General features: G+C 38.5%; 2 protein-coding genes across 5 annotated transcripts in view; both read right to left on the bottom strand.

Annotated features, from left to right (window-relative positions):
* LOC144637468 (disintegrin and metalloproteinase domain-containing protein 9-like) overlaps positions 1-21,006 on the bottom strand; it is a 60,686-nt gene that overhangs the window by 1,298 nt on the left and 38,382 nt on the right. The window lies entirely within an intron of this gene.
* LOC144637486 (proprotein convertase subtilisin/kexin type 4-like) lies at positions 3,807-17,745 on the bottom strand. 4 transcript variants are annotated; one of them, XM_078496550.1, is made up of 7 exons: positions 17,649-17,745; positions 16,250-16,359; positions 13,677-13,794; positions 12,520-12,836; positions 10,550-10,702; positions 5,827-6,004; positions 3,807-5,761 (listed from the first exon to the last, which is right to left on the bottom strand). In XM_078496550.1, exons 1-6 carry the CDS (start codon positions 17,684-17,686, stop codon positions 5,829-5,831), a joined length of 912 nt encoding a protein of 303 aa, XP_078352676.1. In that variant the 5' UTR covers positions 17,687-17,745; the 3' UTR covers positions 3,807-5,761; positions 5,827-5,828. The 4 variants fall into 4 exon arrangements, with proteins under 4 accessions (XP_078352676.1, XP_078352677.1, XP_078352678.1 ...); XM_078496551.1 differs by having other exon boundaries at positions 3,809-6,004; positions 10,571-10,702; XM_078496552.1 differs by lacking the exons at positions 3,807-5,761; positions 5,827-6,004 and adding an exon at positions 9,128-9,956.

Below are 21,006 nucleotides of genomic sequence, written 5' to 3'. Positions count from 1 at the left end.
GGTATTACCACTGACACGCCTTTTTCCGGTTCATGCTCGACAGACTAAGAGAAAAAAAGATACTGCTTGCAGTCTACTTTACAACTGAATATCCAGGCATTACCCCTAGTTTATAACTTGCTTAATCCTGTTTGTGTTAAGTAGCACATAAGGCCGTATCCCCAGTTTCTAGTGCTGGCAAAATGGCTTGAGGGATTGTGTCAGCAATATGCAAACGTGTATTGATTTATTGAGTTTGCTTGTACTGTTCAGTATAAAAGCGTAGACAATTGTGTTAAAAGCTAAAAACTCGTATACATTATAATATCACAATCAAACTAGTTGAAAAAACAGAAAATGTGATATGCTAATATATCATTCTATTTTTATGTGGACTTTAAAGTCTACACATTGTTGTGATGCAGTTTTTTCCGATTGGGGGGTCACTTTCCGTGATAACTCGGGTTAGTGCTTTCGAAAGTTTTCGACAGTGATCGGAGAATCCGAAGTTTCGGTGAGATGGGCAGCCAACGCAGTAAACCCAGAAATTCGATCAGTATCGAGTGAGTCGCACTTAAGCCTTTTTTTGACACATCTTTCGAAGAGCGTGTGGTGGCTGGAAAATATATATCAAGGAAGAACTTCAAAGGGAGCGGTGGCGTAGATGAAAAGTGAAATAACAATCGCGACGGCTGAAATCTGCATATCTAATGAGCTGAACAACTGCGGTCGTAGGTCACGTTTTTTTTTTTTCCCACACTTTTGACTCACTTTCCGTATTGTTTGTTTTTCTGTGCGGCTTGAGCACTTTTGATTCACATATTAAAACGAATCAAATGTCTGGTTATTTATTTCTTTCAGCTTTGCCACACACAATGAATGCACAACGAGTTGTATCAAAACAAGTTCGCTGATCATGTTGTTTTGCTTGTCTTGGACTCCGGGATATAATTCACCAGCTCCATTTCTCTCAAGTAGTATATTTAGCAAAAGACCGATGTCGAATTTAGAACTAAACTAAAACATTGTCATGAAAAGAATAAAAATAACATCGAACCATAGAATATGCATATACCAAACCGTGCGACAAAATAATTTAATTGTCGGTTTAAATAATGTCCTTCGCCGCCTCTCAAAACACCGACTCCAAGTGAATATTTCGCGAACAGAAAAACATATTTCTCCGCCTTCTACGCAAGCTACTAAGAAATTATTTGTGAAAGCTTATTGAAACGTTGTTATTCCAAAAAGGTTAAAAAAAGAACTCATTGAAAGAAAACAAGTTTTTCGATGAGTTGTTTACACAAGCTTTACACAAAAAGTAAGGGTTGTGTAAACAAGCGATGCAACTTTCACCAAATCACCAATTCACGTGCTCCACGCAACATTTCTTTTTTTAATTAAAATAATATCCTATCTTGCTAGCGGTAACGAAATGCTTTTGGTCTAATAACTGCTGTTCTTGTAGGATTCTAGGTTTTTATTAGCATGAAAAAAGGCATTTGTCGTGAACGACGTGACAAAGGGTCACACCACGCTCATTGCGTGACATCCCAAGCGGCAATGGTAACGTGTGTTTCTTAAAGCGTAGTACATAAGACAAGTAATAGAACACTTTGTTCTTCCAACAGTCTTCTAGAAAATAAATTGATTGATAAGTTCTTTGTTGTTTCGCCTTGTATCTCGAATTACTCGATTCGAAACTTGAAGTTGTTGACTGCTACAGTAACTCATTGATTAATTCATAATGTCAACACATGTTCGCATAGCGGACTCACTTTTACTGTTATTAGAGGAAGCCAAGGCGTCTTTTATAAGGCACTTTACCATCGAGTCCCATTTTTCTCAGGCTTCAGTTTATGTGAAATAAGCGCTCAGCACCAGGTTTCTCTCAATTTTCAAAGAAAGTTTACCACCTGTTCACATTTTCTCAGGACATTTCACGTGACTACTTTATTTTGCAACAGAGAATCTCGAATGTTTTAACCTGCTCGAGTTGTTACGTGAGTTTGACTTGATACTACATATAACTGACAAACACCAACACAGTCACCTCTCTCTAAAATGGACACCATCAAGACCAGCTCCAACTGTCCATCTTAGAGAGGTGTCCGTCTTATTGGGAGTTTAGTTACAGTACTGAAAACGGCAGGGACAGGATTAACACCAGGTGTCCATTTTTAATTTCTTAGAGAGGTGTCTGTTTGCCATATTTAGGGGTTAAACCAAGTGGAGGGAAGCCCTATATAATAGTGATTGGTTTAGGGAGAGTTCAGGGAGTAGAAAACCAAACACCTTGAAAGATTATCAGGATTTTCCAGCGAAAGGAGGATAAGATCACTAAATGTTTCTGTAGGCAATTTGCTTGATTTACACAAAGTCCATTGTTTTTCACTCATTTCATGCTGGAAAATCATGCTTTAATTTTTCAAGGTCAAGTTTGCGTTCGGGTCAGGCCACAGCTTATTCCGATTTCTGTAGCATTAAAACCATTAAGCGACTATGAGTATTTTTACTCCTCCCTGGATGGGAAGTTCAGCATGCTAATCATTAAGCTACCGCATCTTCCGAAAAGTGTGAACAGGCTATTTGGTTATGGCAAAGAAGTTTTGTTATAGTTTTGTTGATTAATTGTTAAGAGAACGTCATGCCATCCAATTCTGTCAGTTATCATACTCATTATTAAACAAATTGGACTCCTGCTTCGCGGGCTCTTGTTTAGGACCTCTTCTATTCATTATCTACTCATCTCAGTTGTTTGACGTTATAGAAAAACACCTACCATGCGTCCATTGCTTTGCAGACGACACTCAACTTTATTTATGCTTTAAACCGGATAGCCAAGTCAGTCAAGATGTTGCAATGAGGGCCATGGAAAGTTGTATTGCAGATATTCGAAGTTGGATGATTAGTGATAGACTTCTACTAAATGATGACAAAACTGAGATGTTATTAATTGGAACTCAGTATCAGCTAAATAAGTTAGCTTGCGACGGCTGTTTACACGTAGGTGATAATGACATATAAAGGTCTGTCGCCTGTGCTAGAAATTTGGGAGTCTGGTTTGATGAAAAAATGTCCATGTCTACACATATCAGCAAGGCATGCAGTAGTGCGTTCTTTCATTTACATAATATAAGGGGAATTAAGAAATATCTATCTGTTGATAGTCTACGTACAATTGTTCATGCTTTTATTACCTCTCGACTGGATTATTGTAATAGCTTAATGTATGGACTGCCAAATCTTCAAATTTCCAAACTACAGCGTGTTCAAAATGCCGCTGCAAGACTAATTATGGACATAATACCAAAGTACTCACATATAACTCCAGCCCTCTACGAGCTTCTTTGGCTTCCCGTTGCTCATCGAATTAAGTTTAAGATTTTAATTCTTACCTTTAAATCAATTTATGGTCTTGCGCCATCTTATCTTAGTGATTTGGTGAAAGTTAAGCAAGCGAGCTCATACTCGCTACGCTCAAATAGTAGCCTATTATTAGAAGTTCCACGGGAGACAATGCGCCCTACACTTGGCGGCAGGTCCTTCATTTCATCGGCACCCGCTTTACGGAACAGTTTGCCGGCCGACCTGCGTCTTATTACGACACTTGGTGTTTTTAAAAGTAAACTTAAGACATTTTTATTTAGATCAGCATTTTAATGTATCTTTTTAAATTTTTACCGTATTTTATCTTTAGGTTTTAGTTATTTTATGTATATGTATTCTTTTTATTGTTTTTAATGAAATTACTGTAAAGCGCTTTTGATCAGCACATGTAAAAAGCGCTATATAAATTTTTAAATTATTATTATTATATTATCGCCCAATTTGGTTAATCACTCGTATGATTACAGACTGATTGGACTCCACTCAGTCCTATAACCATTATTGTAATCATGAATTAGTGTTATTGTAAAAAAAATCTGCCACATTTTTTCAAGGTCTACACTCTATTTTTTTAGACCATAGAAATGACTCCATAAGAATGCAATGGAATTACTAACCTACTTATAGAGCCGCCTCTCATCGTTCCCACTGCTACATGCAAAACGCGAAGAGAGTTTTCTTTTCGGGTTTTGCACATAGTAGCAGGAGTGATGAGAGGTGGCTGTATTCACAGGCTATGGAATCACTAGCCACAGCTAAGTTTGAGGCATTTCTATAGTCGATAACAGTGAAAAACTATGGAAACTCGAATTTGTTCGATTTGTTAACTTCCTTGCATGTATCTTCAAAATACACAAATACCAACTTAGGTGATGTTAGGTTAGGTCAGGTTATGAGAGTGGTCTTGGGGGATCTGATCCAGTAGACCACACCCCGGCAAGGGCAATCAGAATTTAACGCATGCTTTGGGTCAGGGGTGGAGGTTGAAGAGGCCTATAGATGTTTGGCCACAAATCACAAATCATATCTGAAAAATTGTCATGTCACAGCTCACCAAAATAGCCTTTATGACATTTTTCAAACCTTGTGAGAGCAGTTTATGGTTCTATTAGTCACCAATGGATGTTACTGACAAAATGACCAAAAATTCAAGGTTTAATGTAAACTGAAACTTATTTAAATACATATTGTTGCAACAGTTTTGTGTTAAATTAAACCAGGGCTTTTGACGTCTTCTTGATTTTGTATGTGATCGCTTGACAATCCTAACATCAATGCACTGTCTTTCCCCTGCTTAAATTTGAGAGGAATCTTATGATTGCATAAAAGGCTGAGAAATTAGTCTGAAAATGTTCTTAAAAAGTTCTTAAATTTTGTTTGAGAACCAATATATGTCATACATTACTAGAGGTTCAATGAAATATACAGTGTTTTATTATTTACACTAAAAAATAAATTTCAAATAAATCATCATCATCATCATCATCATCACTTTGTTTACCCTCGGATTTGAAGAGTAGCTTATACAGCTAATATCTCCGAGCATTTTACAGTAAGCACAGTACAAGGGGCAAAGACCAGACCACAACACCGGGAACTCCATGCCCTACTCTTTACGATGAGTGTGCGGGTTCTTTTACGTCCCCTGCTGACCATAACACTGAAGATGCAGGAGACGGGGCCTACGGTTTATCGTCCTTATCCGAGAAGACTAGAATATCTAACCATTTGCATAAATAAAATACTATTACTAAATAAAAGAACTTTATTTATAGTACTTTAATATAAGTTACTGTATTGCTTTCTTATTCTGGTATCTTATTTCTTTTTATATAAGAACATGTTTTTATTTATCAGGATGAATTGGCTTTTACATATATGGTGCTATATTGGCCAACTTTCAGCCTGATGTTCTTAATCCACTTGCTCTTATATGCAGGTGTTTACTGTAGTTCAAATAGCTTCTTCTAAGAAATCCAAAATTAATTATGATAAGATAGCATGTTTGCAACGAACTTTCTGGTTTATTAACATATCGAGAACTACTGTCAAATTCACTAGCTTATCTATGCAGACAGACAGATGTTCTTCTGGCACGTAACACAATCTTTTCTCAAGACATTTGCGTGATAAGCTTCCTCTCTCACTCATCCTCTTCGTCCCCCAGTGCTCAGACATAAGGCATGGTACACCATTGATCTCAGTCCTTTGCCACTGCTTGGCTTCCTTTTTCCTGGTGCTGTCCATTTCAGATCGAATGCACTCCTCTAATCTTCGATGACTACTAGTATACTGTTGGGTGGCTACGCTAAGGTGCGTTGCACCATAACTGTTTTCATTTTCACGCTTTAAGCAGTCTAGTGCTTTTTCAGATGCTTCTGGGATTGTTTGACTTTGACTTGACTTTTGTCCTTTACCCCGATGAAGGAAATGGGCCAGGTTTGGGATTGCTTGTACTACTACAATGTAATTTCCTCTGTCTTTGCTGGGTGTTTTTGAGATGAGGTGGCTTGCTCGGAAAGAGCAACCTGAGATAGACGCCGCCATCGCTTTACAAGGAGCCATATACAATAAACCACAGCAATTACTACAATCGCAGCCACTACACCAATTATGATCAATGCAATTTCAAGTCCTGTCAAGGAAAAAAGGAACAAGCTTGCAATAAATCATAATTATAACAGTGCAAGGTTGCCTCCCTTTTCAGTATTATCCTGATATAGTTGCGATATAGTTATGATTTGTTAACCAATCAGAACGCACCTTTTGCCATTAGTTTGACTCTCTTTTTAGGGTCATCCTGATATCGTTACAATTTGTTAACCAATCAGTAAGTGCCTTTTGCCTTTACCAAGCCATGTTTATTCCCTTCTTAACGAACACAAAAGTAGTATGGTAAGGATGTTTTAAACCCCTTTTTGCAGAGGAATCTCATTAATTTGAGAAGCAATAAATTTAGTAGGTGACGTCATAGTTACATGAATAAAATGCGGTGGATTTAATCAAACTGTTGGTGATGTCATGTTCTATTTTCACCTTCGTTGGTATAACCAGTTTGATAGGTTTGTCATGTTTTATTTTTCTTGGCTGGTAAAACCGGTTTGACAGGCTTCATTTAATTTTTGGATCACAGTAGCAGCTTAAAGTATTGCACAACCTTTCTCACTTTATTCCAAACCACTGAACTTTTCAGTATGTAATTATGCAAACTTCTTATTTCATAAATTATCTACTTAATGGTTTGATACTTGATGCGCTTGAATGAAATCGATAATAAAAGAACTTAAAGCGTTTGAAAAATTCTTTCTCCTCCACCACCACAATTGTTTTTTCCACCACAACCACCACCACCATCACAATTTTCTCCTCCACAATACTAAATTTACATTGGCCCCATATCAGCCTCCAGTCGGCCTCATATCAGCTTTACATCGGCACACCTACTCCTCTTCCTCCTCTTCCATAATTCGATTATTTCCCTCCTCCTTCTTCACAACCACAATTCTACCACCTCCAGTATCACAATTCTATTGTTGAACTCCACCACCACAATTCTATGTTTAACAACCGTAACCATCACAACAAAAGCATAGGTACAGGTGGGGTACAGGAAGGATACAGAAGGGGTACAGGAAGGATACAGAAGGGGTACAGGAAGGGTACAGAGGGGGTACAGGAAAGATACAGAGGGGGTACAGAAAGGATACAGAAGGGGTACAGGAAGGGTACAGACGAGGTAAAGGAAAGATACAGAGTAGGTACAGGAAGGGTACAGAGGGGGTAACACCACCAACACCTCTACATCCAACACCACAATTCAATGTGTAACAGCCGTAGCCATCACAACAAAAGTATAGGTACAGGGGGAGTACAGAAATGGTACAGGAAGGGTATAGGAAGAATAAAGAAGGGGTACAGGAAGGGTACAGAGGGGCACAGGTAGGGTATAAGAAGGATAAAGAAGTGGTACAGGACGGGTGCAGAAGGGGTACATAAAGTGTACAGAGGGAGTACAGGAAAGATAGAGAGCAGGTACAGGCAGGGTAACTAAGCACAAGCATGGAAACTTGGACATTTTTTTGATGGTGTTGTAACCCTGCCTTTACCTGCTCTGTATCTGTCCTGTATCCCTTCTGTACCCTTCTTGTAACTATTCTGTACTGTTCCTGTACCCCCTCTGTACCCTTCCTGTACCCCTTCTGTACCCTTCCTGTAACCCTTCTGTACCCATTGTGTACCCCACCTGTATCTAATATGCTTTTGTTGTGATGGATACGGTTGTTACACATAGAATTGTGGTGGTGGAGTTAAATAATAGAATTGTGTTGGTGGAGGAAATAGCCAATAAAATTGTGGTGGTGGTGGAGATAAACAATAGAAATGTAGTGCTGGAGTTCAACAACAGAATTGTGATGCTGGAGGTGGAGGTGATGGTGGTAGAATTGTGGTTGTGAAGGAGGCAAGTTCTGGAAGAAGAGAAAGAGGAGGTCCAATGTGAAGCCAAAGTGAGGCTGATGTGAGGCCAATATGATGCCGAGGTGTGGCCAATACGAGGCTGACCCGAGGCCGATGTGAGACAATGTGAAGGTAGAATTGTGGAGGAGAAAGAAAACAATTAAATTGTGGTGTTGGTGTTGGCGGGGCAGTGGCAGAGGAAACAAACAGAATTGTGGTGGGTGAGGAGAAAGAATTTTTCAAACATTTAAAAATTTATTTTAAGTGCTTTTATTATAGAATTCATTCAAGCACATCAATTATAAAACCATTGAGTAGATAATTTATGTAATAAGGTTGCATAATTACAGACTGAATAGTTTAGTGATACTGAATGAAGTGAGGAAGATTGCACAATACTTTAAGTTGCTATTGTGATCCAAAAATAAAATGAAGCCTGTCAAACCGGTTTTACCAACAAAGGTTAAAATAGAACAAGACATCGCCCACAGTTTAATTAAATCCACTGCATTTTATTCACGAGACTATGACATCACCTACTTAATTTTTTTCTAAAACATCCCTACTAAGCTACTCAAAAAATATCTAATTTGAATCGAGAAAATAACAATGGAAAGAGACTAAAAAGATGTCCTATTCTATAGCTAAGAGTGTAAAATCGTAATTTCACCCCTTAGTGTAATGACAAATTCTGTAGTTAATAAATGTTACTCCCTTTTCATCTTCATTTGTTTAAAATTAATTGAATGTCTTCTTTACATGGCATAGACAAGATATTAGAAACATTCCATAATTATTGGGGAAAAAATTGGACGTCTTTTTAAGTGTGTTCAGCTGCCGTACTAAATGTCCACAGGTTGCTGGTCCATATATATCCTGCTTGAAGCCTGGTTTTTACTAGCTTCGCAAGCACACGCGCAAGCACACGCGCAAGCATAAGTAGTCTGTGCCAAGTGAAAACGAACGTTGACATTAGCATATGCACAAGCATAAGAACACGATGTTTACAAGTTAAAAGGCTCCGTTCTCTCGGCAAATATTGCGGCAGAAACTCTCAGGCATCGAGTGTTGTTGTCTCTTCTACTCTTGTGACAATGAAAGCGAAAGTGACAAACAAAAGGAGAAAAACGAAACATTTGGGGTTAAAGATATACTTTTTAAGAATGAAGAAGTCATCTCCATTTTTTTCGCTACTCGACCCCACACTTGTGACGCTTGTATCTTTCTGTTTTTGTCTTTAAATTCCTGACGCTCTTCCAAGCAACTTCGGCCTCTGCCACTTTGTTCAAATGCTCAGACACGTTGGAATTTGGAACGAGTGTTTTAATTGGCTAGACACAGCCAGACGTAAATAATTTCCTTGTGCTTATGTGGTGTTTCATTTTCACACGAACGCAAGCACAAGGGCAAGCACAAGTGAAAAGGAAACATTTTGATCCTTGTGCTTGTGATTGTGCTTATGCTTGCGTCGAAACCATTAACATGGTGAAATAATAGCTGTTATGCTTGCGCTTGTGCTTGCGTCGCTAGTGAAAACCAGGCTTGAGGGACCACACATTTGTGCATCTTCTTTGACACCACAATGCTAATTTTTTTTTAAGTTAATCATACTGAAAAAACTGTATACAAAGGTTTAAAGGCAAATGTTCAATCTGATACAATGTTTTGAGCTGATTACAAAACATGGACATCTCAAGACCTTTGCATAACCATTATTAAAAGATTTTAGTGAAAGGATTCAATCCATAGGATTCATTCATTAATACAGGTGGAGTGTTCCTTGCCAGCAGCCATAGTAAGCCTCTTCATCTACTGCTTTTAACTCTCAAATTAGAAAGTGGAAAAAATCGGTAAAACCTAGGATCTTTAACCACGCAAGCATGGTTCACAGCACAGTATATCTTACGACTGGACAGGCAGGTAAAGTAAGATGGGTGGGGTTAAAACAATAAAGCAACAACTGAGTGGAAAATAAAAAGTTAATTATCACAGGCGAAGACAGCACGATGGACATCTATTTTCGGATTAATTTCCACTTTTGTTTCCTTTGTTTCTTTCATCCAAACGAAGGAAAGAACCTCTTGATTCAACACGTCTTAAAGGTCCACGTTTACGTGCAAGATTACCAGACCCTGTACCAAGAACAAAGTGGATCAAGAGATGTACAAAGAAACATGACTTGTGAAGATGTTTTTGACAAAACGCACGTTCTGATTGATTGGAGGGTTCAAGTTTACTATTGCCATTGGTGTTATTTCAACCTTTGGCCTGGCCCGCGCGGCTACAGATTGAGATAAATGTTCAAACTCTACTCGCCTACTGAAATTTTGGAAACTTTCCCGCCCACAGATATTTGAATTACACGCACACTCACATTCATGGGATTTTTAATACATATGGAATGTATACATCTATTGTAATTGAAAAAGAGCATTAACCATGAATGATATGACTTAATGGTATTCTGAGTAGACAGCATTGGTTAGCTTACTAATTATTCCTTTTATTCGTAATCAAGATATTTTCTTTCTTTGAGAGCCTTACAAGCATAATTTATGCAACTTGTCTTATTATCATGTTTACTCTGTCAGAGACAGCGAGGTTTTTTCTCATTTCCCAGTCAACAATTGGGTAACATCGTTCATGGTTTATGCTTTTCATGGGCCAACGATTCTTCAATCAGATGTCTATGGCTATAAAGATTGTAAAGTATACAATTACCTACCTGAAAGACCTGTTTTCTTACCACTGTTTCGTTTTTTTGTAGACGTTTCTGGTCGACTTGTTGTTGTTTCCTTGGGGATTTTAACGTGTTGGTTGTCTTTAAGTGGATCTGTTGTTGTTCCAAATAGGATCAGAGCCCAGTCAAATAGCACTCCTTCATTAAAAGAAAAAAGCAAACATCACATGCTAAATCAGTAGTAAGATAAACAATACCATAAACAATAGCCAGGATGCAAACCCGAAGTTGTTTTAATTTACCATTAGGGTTGAATGATTAAAACCTAATGGCTTACTTCCTGAAATGTTCTTAATTTTAAGGTCCCTTTCAACCATAGACTCGTTTTCTGAAAAATGATTCTGAATTAAGTTGTCCTTTGCTATTGATGAACTCGACCATACTGATGTACCGTATTTTCTCAATTACCGGTAAACGCCCCCGGCGTTTATTTCAAACTTGGCATGGTGGACCTGACGTTAATTCGAAGCTGGCGTTTAATCGGGGCCTGGCGTTTATTAAAGGACTGTAATTTTCTGTCAGTTTTTCAAATTGATCTACTGTTACCAATCTCCGAGACCAAGGTGCAGTTTGTCAAGACGGGGCGATATTTCTCTTCGTTTTGCCCAGAAAACTGTCCCTGGGTCTCCAAAGTTGCCAGGCATAACTAATCGATGACATCAATGACATCAATGAAATCAATGAGTAATCAATGATTAAATGGGTAAAGTGAAATATTGAAATATCATCTGTATTTGTGCTTAGCCCTTCAGGTCTTGATATGCCGGAAGGTTATTTGACCTTTTGTGAGGGCATAATTTCGTCAACAAGAATGCCAGTTATAAAGCAAAATATGACTAGCATAGAGAAAAAAAATCACAAAAAATGGTACAAGAAAGCAAGGAATGTATTTTTTGTGTGCAGTATGATAGTTGATGAGTAATCGATGGGTCATCGATGAGTAATCAATAACATCAATAGGTAATCAATTACATCAATGAGTAATCAATGTCATCGATGAGTAATCGATAGGCCACAAAATTTTTGGGCTTCGATTACTCATCGATTACTCATTGATCATCGCCAATAATCAATGACTAATCAACTGATTACCCATCGATTACTCATTGATTACCAATTGATGTCATTGATCATCGATTAATTAGTTATGCCTGGAAGTTGATAATTATCCAAAGGTACATTATTGCGGATTTGACACGTTTATGTTGCAATCAAGATTTGTTACAAACAGAACATAAACGGTAAATAAACAATATGGGAGTGTGCAAGTAAAGGTTATGGGTACAAAGTTTTAAGTTCATAAATGGCAATGTCGACAATGTCTCACTCGTTTTTAAACGACCTCGTCAAACTTATAAGCAAATGCTGGAGGGATATTCAAGATTTCAACGTGAGCACTAACATAAGAAAGAAAATGCGATAGTTATGAAGACAGGAACGCGAACTTTGCTAGGTTTGATTTTGTTGTACAGCATCCATCCTAGCCATGTAACACCCGGACTTTTCCTTTGAACGTTTATTGAAATTTCCAAAGCAGCATACCATTTTAGTATGTCATATCGCTGCCATTCAAGAGAGTATATTTACTTGTTAGCTTGACCTCAAATAAACGCCGGGACCTCAAACAAACATCCCCGACATTTATTTAAAAATTAGCAATTTTGACCCGGCATTTATACGAGGCCGGCGTTAAATAGAGAAACTACGGTACCCTTTGTCTCCTTTGCAGGCATTATCTGGGGTTAACGTTGTAACACAACACTCCTCCCTACTGGCAAACAGTACCACTTGAAAGTACTGCTCAACACAATATACCCCCCCCCCTCCCCCTCCATGGTCGCACACTAGGGTTTCATCTACAGACTAAAAAGGTACAACCACATTTATTGACTCAAGGGTTAACTCTGGGAGTGTACGGGTTAGTATCATAACTGATATAAGTTATAATAAGTTACCTGTATTGTTGTGTTCTGGCTTGGCACTCTTTAGAGAGAGTTCCCAAGTACCAGAGGGGTGTTCACCCCAATGATGCAAAGTCAAAATGACCCAGTTAGTCAAATAAGTTTCATTCGGAAAATTGTCGTTAGGACGGTATTGAGTGAGTCGAGATGTGGTGCCTTGTGGTGAGGTCAGGTTTATTTCCAGCTCTCCTCTTATCGTGTAGTTTAGGTTTACCCGGACTTGCACGTGTTCCAAGAAGTTTATGGGACAAGAATGTGTTATGTCATTCAGAACGATGGCTTCCTTTAGAGCATTTACTGAAGGAATAACCCTAGAATAAATTATCAGAAAATTGTCAAATTTGAATTGAAAGGTTTGTGGATGAGCATGACCTCATGTGATTTAACACAAGGTCACACAAGCCATTCAAATATTCTCTCAGTTCTTAATTAGTACAGGTTTGAGGTTTGCGTTATTCACAGAGCCAACATCTTGAAAAAAGTAAACAAATAGATCGGATGGCACACAATAGTCAATTTAACTTACAGTACATATTTACGCCTAGTAAGTGTTTAACTCCCATACACGACTTTGAAATGGAAAATCTACTTCCTTGGTTAGGGGTTTTATCTTGTGGAAATATTAAGAATACTATTTAAAAGTATTTTACTCCTAATCTCAGGATTTAAGGTCGCTGATAATCTTTTGGGGTGCAAAACCACAGTAAACTATACAAATGTATATGATTTTATTATATGGCTATATATAATAAAATCATCATCATTATTGCAACAGTACAGCAACTTAAATGCCGGCAACAGCACTGAGACTCAAATGCCTATAAGAACGGTCATTCTGTTAGTCAATTAATGTGCCTAGAGAAATTGAAAACATACGAGCCGGTGAGGTAGACCTTCTCTTGTCCAAATTTTTCAATCCTGTTTGCAAACAAAGTGTCAGAGAGTACGAACCGGCTACAATGATCAAATCAAACTTTTCTTGTTTGGCCATATGATAAACATCTTACTCAGTAACCGAGCTAAGTCAGTCTTTATGGGAGAATCTTTACCTCAGTCAGATTCTCTTGAACACTTGAGCCGGATTCATTCTTTTTTCACACCCCCAACTGCTCCCCCTCTAACCTACACACATTATTGTAAAATTAACACACCTGTTAATCTCACGCTGAGGTATTGTGCAATTCAGTTGTGGTGGTACTGTTGTCCAGTTCACTGCTAAGGACACTAATCCATGAGCATCCATTAAGCCAAACCCAACACTACTACTTGCTGTAAATTTAAAAACATAATTAGCTGTTTAAAGATACATTATTGCCAACGAGTCAGGCGCGCGAAAACGCAAGCCTCACGAGTCGGCAGTAATATAGAATTGTGCATAGTTTAAAGGTTATACAGAAGTGAGATTTTTTGGCCAAATAAGGATGTAGACTGATGTTGTTGATATTTCGCGTGAGCGAATTAGAATACTACATGTACTTTCCTTTGCGATGTCACAAGGCTTCAAAGTGTTTTAGGGGGTAGTAGAAAGGTGTACTGTTAAAGGAATTGAGCAAACCACCCTAATGGTATCCACCCAGCACACTGTCAAAATTTTCAGCCAACTGACCAATAAACCATAATATTCTAGAAATAATTTGCGTCCTGAAGCGTGACTTTGCATCGCTCCATTAGCTCTCATGCTGTACTCTGTTGTTAGTCTCCAGACAAAGGAGAACTCAGAAACGGGCTAATTTGTGAGTTAAAGTCACTAAGCCACTTATCAAATCAAAGGTTTTTTATCAGCCAACTTGTGAATGATTTTGTGGACAAATTAAGAATTTTTTATTGGCCTGATCCTTCCGCAGCCATGAAGATAGAAAAATAATTGAGTAGCCATAAAAAAGTACAGTCAAAACACCAAAGAGGACTGTCAATTGAAGAGCTCCGGGGAAGAACGGCCCCTGGAATTTCTGGCTAAATCGAACATTGTCAAAACAGCTCCAAATTGCGCATGCAGGTTTGTTTACGTGTGCTAAACACTGTCCTGTGTTTCATTTCCCTGGTCTTTCGTTCGTTTTCGAAAAATAACATATGCAAAAAAAAAAAAGATTTTGTACATTACATTATATTGTCCACAGTAATCCAGCGCTAGACATTTTTCCATGCATCGCATGTGCAAATCTTGCCTCGAGGAACTTTATTACAGTCGTCCGGCATGTAAAAACAGCGTTTCACAAACCAACTTTGCTGACCGGCTGCCATTAATTTGCTCCCAGGCGGTAGCAGCGAAGGACTGGGACTCGCTATTCTATTGTGACGTCTTAAGTCACATGTTAGGGTTTCAAGTACAGAGAACAAAAATGTCGCATTTCTTGAGAAAATAAACTACTGGTTCATTTGAGTGCAAGTGCGTCCACTTGGCGGTTGAAGGATATCATTAAGTCTGAAAACCCGTAGGTCTCACAGCATTTCTCGAAGAAATGAGAGATGTTCGGCCTTTGTTTTGTACACTAGTACTTTTTAGCGCTCAAGAGAAAGTTTGCGATAATACATTAGCTAAAAACATTATAAACTCTGTTTAAAAAATTCTAAAAAGCCCACGACGTTTCGACGCTGACTTAACGTCATTATCAAGCAAAGAAAATATGTGATTAAATGTATAAATACTAAAAAATAGACAATAGAGATTAATTAATAAAAGTTGTGAAGTGAAAAATGTTCAATGTCAAACAAAGAGTTTAGCACGTATAGAGTCCGCATGCGTATTCAAATTTGGTCGCAGTTTCTTTATAAATAGCATCTCGTAAATGAGACGGTCAAATTTTCCTCGGCATTTTTTCAGGACACGAAATTGGTTTAGGAGGTTCACATCGCCATGAACCGACTGCAGTGAAAGCTAGCCGCCAGCAAACTGGCGTGAAAGCTTACTGCACGAAAAAGCGCGATTTAAGTGTTAAGGCTGACTCTGTTCCTAAACTTAGTTTATGCATCCTTGCTCCTTCTTAATTAAACACTACTTATTCGAAGTACCATGCATGTGTGTGTTGCTTTGGCAGAGCTCTGTTTGCTGGGACAAAACAAAACTTCCCATTTTGGGATCTTTTTGGCCACAGGTACGGTGTGGAAATTGTCGTCGCTTGTTTCCGTATGGCCGGAAGTAATCCCCAGACCGGAAGTTGGTAGATGCATACGTCACAAGCTGCATAAAATTATTTATTTCTACAAATAAAAAGCATTTAAAAGCTAACCCTAACCCTTATCCTTTGGAATAGCTTTTTAACCCTAAATTTGAAATGAAACCCTAGCGTCAAACCTTAACCCTAACCCTTGGGGTTAGGGCTAGGCCTGTAATCCCAAAACTTTAGCTGGTTTCAATGTTTTGAGGAACAAAAGGTTTCCTTTGTTTATCGGTTGTGGAAGAAAAGTCCTGAAGACGCCGCCAGCAAAAAACCTTGTCTTTTGCATGTTATTTTTCAAAAAAGGTCGAAAGACCGGCGAAATGAAACACAGGAGTGTTAAGCACACGTAAACAAACCTGCATGCGCAATTTGGAGCTGTTTCAATAATGTACGAATTAGCCAGAAATTCCAGGGGCCGTTCTTCCCCAGAGCCCTTCAATTATAATTAGATCACTGTACCACTTGTACATACATACATAACTTTATTTACTCTCAGGTTGACGAGGCTTGTTGGGCCACTTGTATGAAATTAAAATAGTACTCTAATAATACTATAACAAATTCACCTGTCAGATTAGCTCCATTTGTAATCCAGTCCTCTGTCTGAATTATTCTGTCATTAGCCCTTGAACTCCGTATAATGATATGTTGCACATCACGCCATGTCAATTTTTTGCTAAAAAGGAATATGGCAACTTTCAGAAGTAGAGTGGAAATTAATGTGCCTACCTGCCTAGCTGTCTGCCAACCATACAACCACCCTTTCTGCCCGTGTTGCTTATGAACAATCATCTTATGTGTTTTAGGCCAGTGGGATACTGGTATATTTATTTTGTGACAGAAAGGTGCTAATGAGGCCACATTTTTTGACCCTGTAAAGGTCCAATTAGGCCAAACTATTGTAGGCTCCCCCAAAAATCTCTGACAGCCCAGAACAAAACCCATAAAATCAACCCTAAAAAAGTCTCTGCCAAAATCCATCAGAAAAATTTGAAAACAAGAAAAGTCCAGAAAGATCCTTCACAAACCAAAAAGGCGTTTGCACGTCCCTTTCATAAAAGGTCACACAACTCACTCCCCGGGGCATTTGCCATTAATTTTACAGTAAGTAGCTGTAGCACACAATAATAACAAGCCAATGGTGCCATTGTTCTTTATTCAAGTAGGGATGTGCATGGGATTGAAAAAGTTCTGACTTGCAATCTTAATACCTGGATGAGAGACAACAGAATTTTGGGACTAAACCTAGGCTAAGCTCTGTAACAAAGACTGTGTTGTCTTAGATAGAGCTACTTCGTGGAATGCCCATGTAAAATATTTATGTCAAATGGAAAGGAGTGGGATAATTATTTGAAGATATAAACAAAGTCAGTTATCCCAAAAATAATCCAATGAAATTAATGATGCCTCTTCATTTCTGCCATTTTCCCTTGTTCAACTCCTGAGTCAAAAAGGCCCCTACTCAAAGCAAGAGAACATTTTCAAAAAGCATTATGTCTTTAGTTTGATTTTAAAATGTTCTTGGTGCAGGCTTGCCTCCAGACCACTTCATCTCATAACTGACAAGTCGGAAATAGTGATCAATGAAAGCAGCGTAACTTTTAACTACATTGTGGATGGATTGGAGTGGATCAGTACAAATGAGGACCATATAGAAATCATCTCTTTGAAGTTACAGAGTACAGCTAAATTAAACAGCCGAATACTGGTACCAGTTTAAAGAATGTCATCAGATAAGAATCCCAATATCGCACTAACATGGGCACCCAAATTAAGGGAAGCTTGGAGGGGGCAGCCAAAAGAGACAAACGGTAGAGAAGCATTAAAAACGAAAGGGCACAGTTGGATAGAAGTAGAAACTGCCGCCAGAGACAGATCAACTTCTCCACAAGAAGGGAGAGGACAGATGACGATTGCATAAACAGCTATACATTATGAATGAGGCAATTTAATCGGTAACCTTACTTTGCTTCAAGGGCCAATGCAATGAGTCCAGATGCCATAGCTGTTGCTGCAGAGCTACCAGCAAAATGATCGGTACATTTACCTTTGATAGTTGATGTTATCTGATTCGGGTGGAGATAATAACAGAAATATTATTAAAACTCACATACACTGTAGCGCTGGTGGCTATACAAATACTTCAGCACGGATTGAATCCATTTCAAACTCGGTGTTAATTGCTTGATGTACATCAAACGTGCAAACAGATTCAATCTGTGCTAGAGTATTTGTATAGCCACCACCGCTATGTAAATTTATAACTCTTTGAGCCTCGCATTTATTTTAATTAATTTTTAATTCATTTTAATTCATTTGAACCCTTGATAATAGGGTCATGAGGTCGCGAAAACGTCGGGAAATAATATCGTTTGCGTTTACCTGTTTGTGTATTACTAAATCACTGTTAATACGAATTATTAAAACTAGTAACACATGACTCGCAGGCCGTCGCAAAGCTGGAATGAAGCTGGGACTTCCTTCCTTGCTGAATTCCTTAGTGATTCACTTTTTCCTTCCTATTCCCAAAAGACAAATATTTTTAGTGGAGCTCCTGAAGTGCGCGAAGGTAGCCCAATACCTTAAAATTGGTAAACCCATCTAGCTGTAAAATGTTGGACTTCAGCGCATGACCACCCACTACTCTGGAGGAGGGGGAGGGGGAGTCCCAAGGCAACCCGACAGGGAGAAAAATCTACTGCTGTTGTAGTCATACGGTGATATCAACTAATGCAAGAGTGCTATTACAACGGCAAAATAAGTGAACTCAAGAAAATAATTCCTCAGATTTTTTTAAGGAACCAGAAGTTTTCTTAGCTGACCACTAAATAAATTTAAAACGACATGCACTGCACAAACAACAAGACATTCATCACGCAGTAAATTACCCTTATAGTCTATTAATCCACTCTAATTTCATGTGAGAGCAGGTGAAGATACAGGCTATTGACAAAACAGTAAGATTTGCATGAATCAATACAGTCCGAGTTTGTCACCGGAGTCACCTAGACAAAGTTAACCAATCACAGGGCAGAACAGGAGCAGAATATTTCAGCCAATCAAGTATTGAGTACAGGCCAATGAAATTTCATCCTGTTCACCAGTGGAATTGTGATGAATACAGTGCTGACTTTTCAATAAATTCAATTGATGTCTTTCAGATGAGCAAAAAATTTCAAACTCTATGAAAGCAGCGAGCCCGGCAGCAAAGTGCGTGACAGATTTGAATTTTCAGAGGAAATAAAAACCAAACCGGCAGCCGGCTGTTTCAGTTTCTTACAATTTTACACATACTTTGCTAAGGATACATTGATGTACATGTACAGCAAAAGCAATAGTGTAATGTCGGAAGGCAAAAATAACTGGCTATTGGACGTAGCATATAATTCACATGTATTTTCTAACTTTTACGAAAAAACAGCAGGCAAGAAATAATCTTTAAGAATAATTACACGGATTTAAATTTACAATACATGTTTCGGACTTCCTGCTTTCGTCTTCAGTTGCCAACAACATACAGTAGACCGCTAGTCAGTGTAATATAAATACAAAAAATAGAATAATTACTGAATGACAACATGGATATGAATAACTGAAATACAATGGAATTGAAGAATGTGAAAGTTAACAAGGAAAATTAAAATGAAAGTGATAGATTAACGTGGTTAACTTGTTTGTTTAATGAAGGTTTTTCCCATCCGATGTGTAAGGCCTCCTTGATTTTGAGTTGAAAAGCCGTGGAGGCGATGTCGAGGATTGAAAAGCAATCTTCTAAACACAAAGTCTTGCATGCTTCTGTCCCATTAATGTGCTGGAAAATGTGCGAATTCTTATCAGATGTTAAGTGTTCAAGAATACGTGTACAGTGGAACCCTAATACTGTATCGAGGAATCGTTATATCAAAACTCCCGATATAACGATATGGCCGTAAAATAACCGAAAATATCGTTATATCGGGGTAAACCTAGTCTGAACGGCTTACTCAAGCCGCACGCACGGACGTACAGTTCTGAACGGATGAACTTTCCAGCTCGCACGGATGTAATTTTTTACTGAACGGTTGACTCAAGCCACTCGCACGTATGGAAATTTTTTTCGGACCGTATGACCTTAGCTGTGCGCACGGATGGAATTTTTTTCGGAACGGATGATGAACGGCTTGTGCACGGTTTTCCGTGTAGGAACAGAAAACCCTTAGTGTACGTTTTCGCGTGAGAGGTCACATATTGTTATATCGAGGATCGTTATATCGGGGTTCCACTGTAGCAAGATGTCAGTTTGTCTCGCTGACATAACAGGTGTTATGGCCTGCGCAAGAAATTTAGGTAATTATTTAGGTATCACATCTTTGGCAATGAATAACTTCTTAATCTTGTAGGGAGCTGTTTGAGACTGTTTCTTACTGTTTGAAACAAGTGGCTTTTTGGACCAATGGACCGGCCTTGTTACGATTTATCCCTAAATTGAACTGAGGAGCATTGGGAATACAGTACAAAAATTTGATTTCTGCCATCTTGCTTGCAGTGATTTTGCACAAGTAGTGGTTGATTTCTAGTTGTAGGTTAGTTCAAATCAAAAGTGAGTTCTGCATACGTACTTGATCAAGAACCGGATCAATTTGCGCTCACTTACAATCACATAAGAACTTACCGTATGCATACTTGATAAACATAAAGCAGGGTCCGGAATTAACTTTTGAAGTAGATTGCCCACTACAACCATCTTTTCAGATATAGGCATCCAAGATGAAATCTAGTCGCCCAAACAATAAAAGTGGCATGCCATGTTCATTCCGTGTTGGTTTTTGTACAGGAATAGAAACCTGAGAACCTGAAGAAAAAGCCTCCAGGCAAGATGTACGTAATGCAGATGTGGTATCTCAAGACAGTCACAACCATACTTGTGGCGGCCTTTCCTGGCTGTTTAGTATACATGTACATGAACATGTAGCCTGTTGCATTTCAGCTGTATGTCTGAATATGTGTCATATTTATAAAAGACATTCAGTAGGGACTGTTCAACTGAAGTGGCGATGTTGTGATTAAAGCAGCTCAATTAGTGTATTTCTTTGTGGAATGCATTTTTTTCTGTTTAAAGGATCAAAATTGGTTAGAAACTTTGCTTCTAATTTTATCTTGTTCAATTTAAAAAGGAAGCCACCCCTGCCCACTCCCTCCCCCCATTACTCCTATGTATTTTGAGAGATTGAATACCATTGAAGAAACCATTTAAGTGCTTGATCTGAGACAGCTGAAACCGCCGGCAATTGAGTTTATTTTGAAAATTCCAATCCGCCACACATGCTACCATTTCATTCACCGA

The sequence above is a fragment of the Oculina patagonica genome, chromosome 14 (assembly GCF_052425735.1).
Source record: "Oculina patagonica isolate OP01 chromosome 14, crgOcupat, whole genome shotgun sequence".
Taxonomy (NCBI): Eukaryota; Metazoa; Cnidaria; class Anthozoa; order Scleractinia; family Oculinidae; genus Oculina; species Oculina patagonica.
The sequence above is the reverse complement of the archived record's forward strand: the minus strand, read 5'-3'. Positions and strand labels throughout refer to the sequence as shown.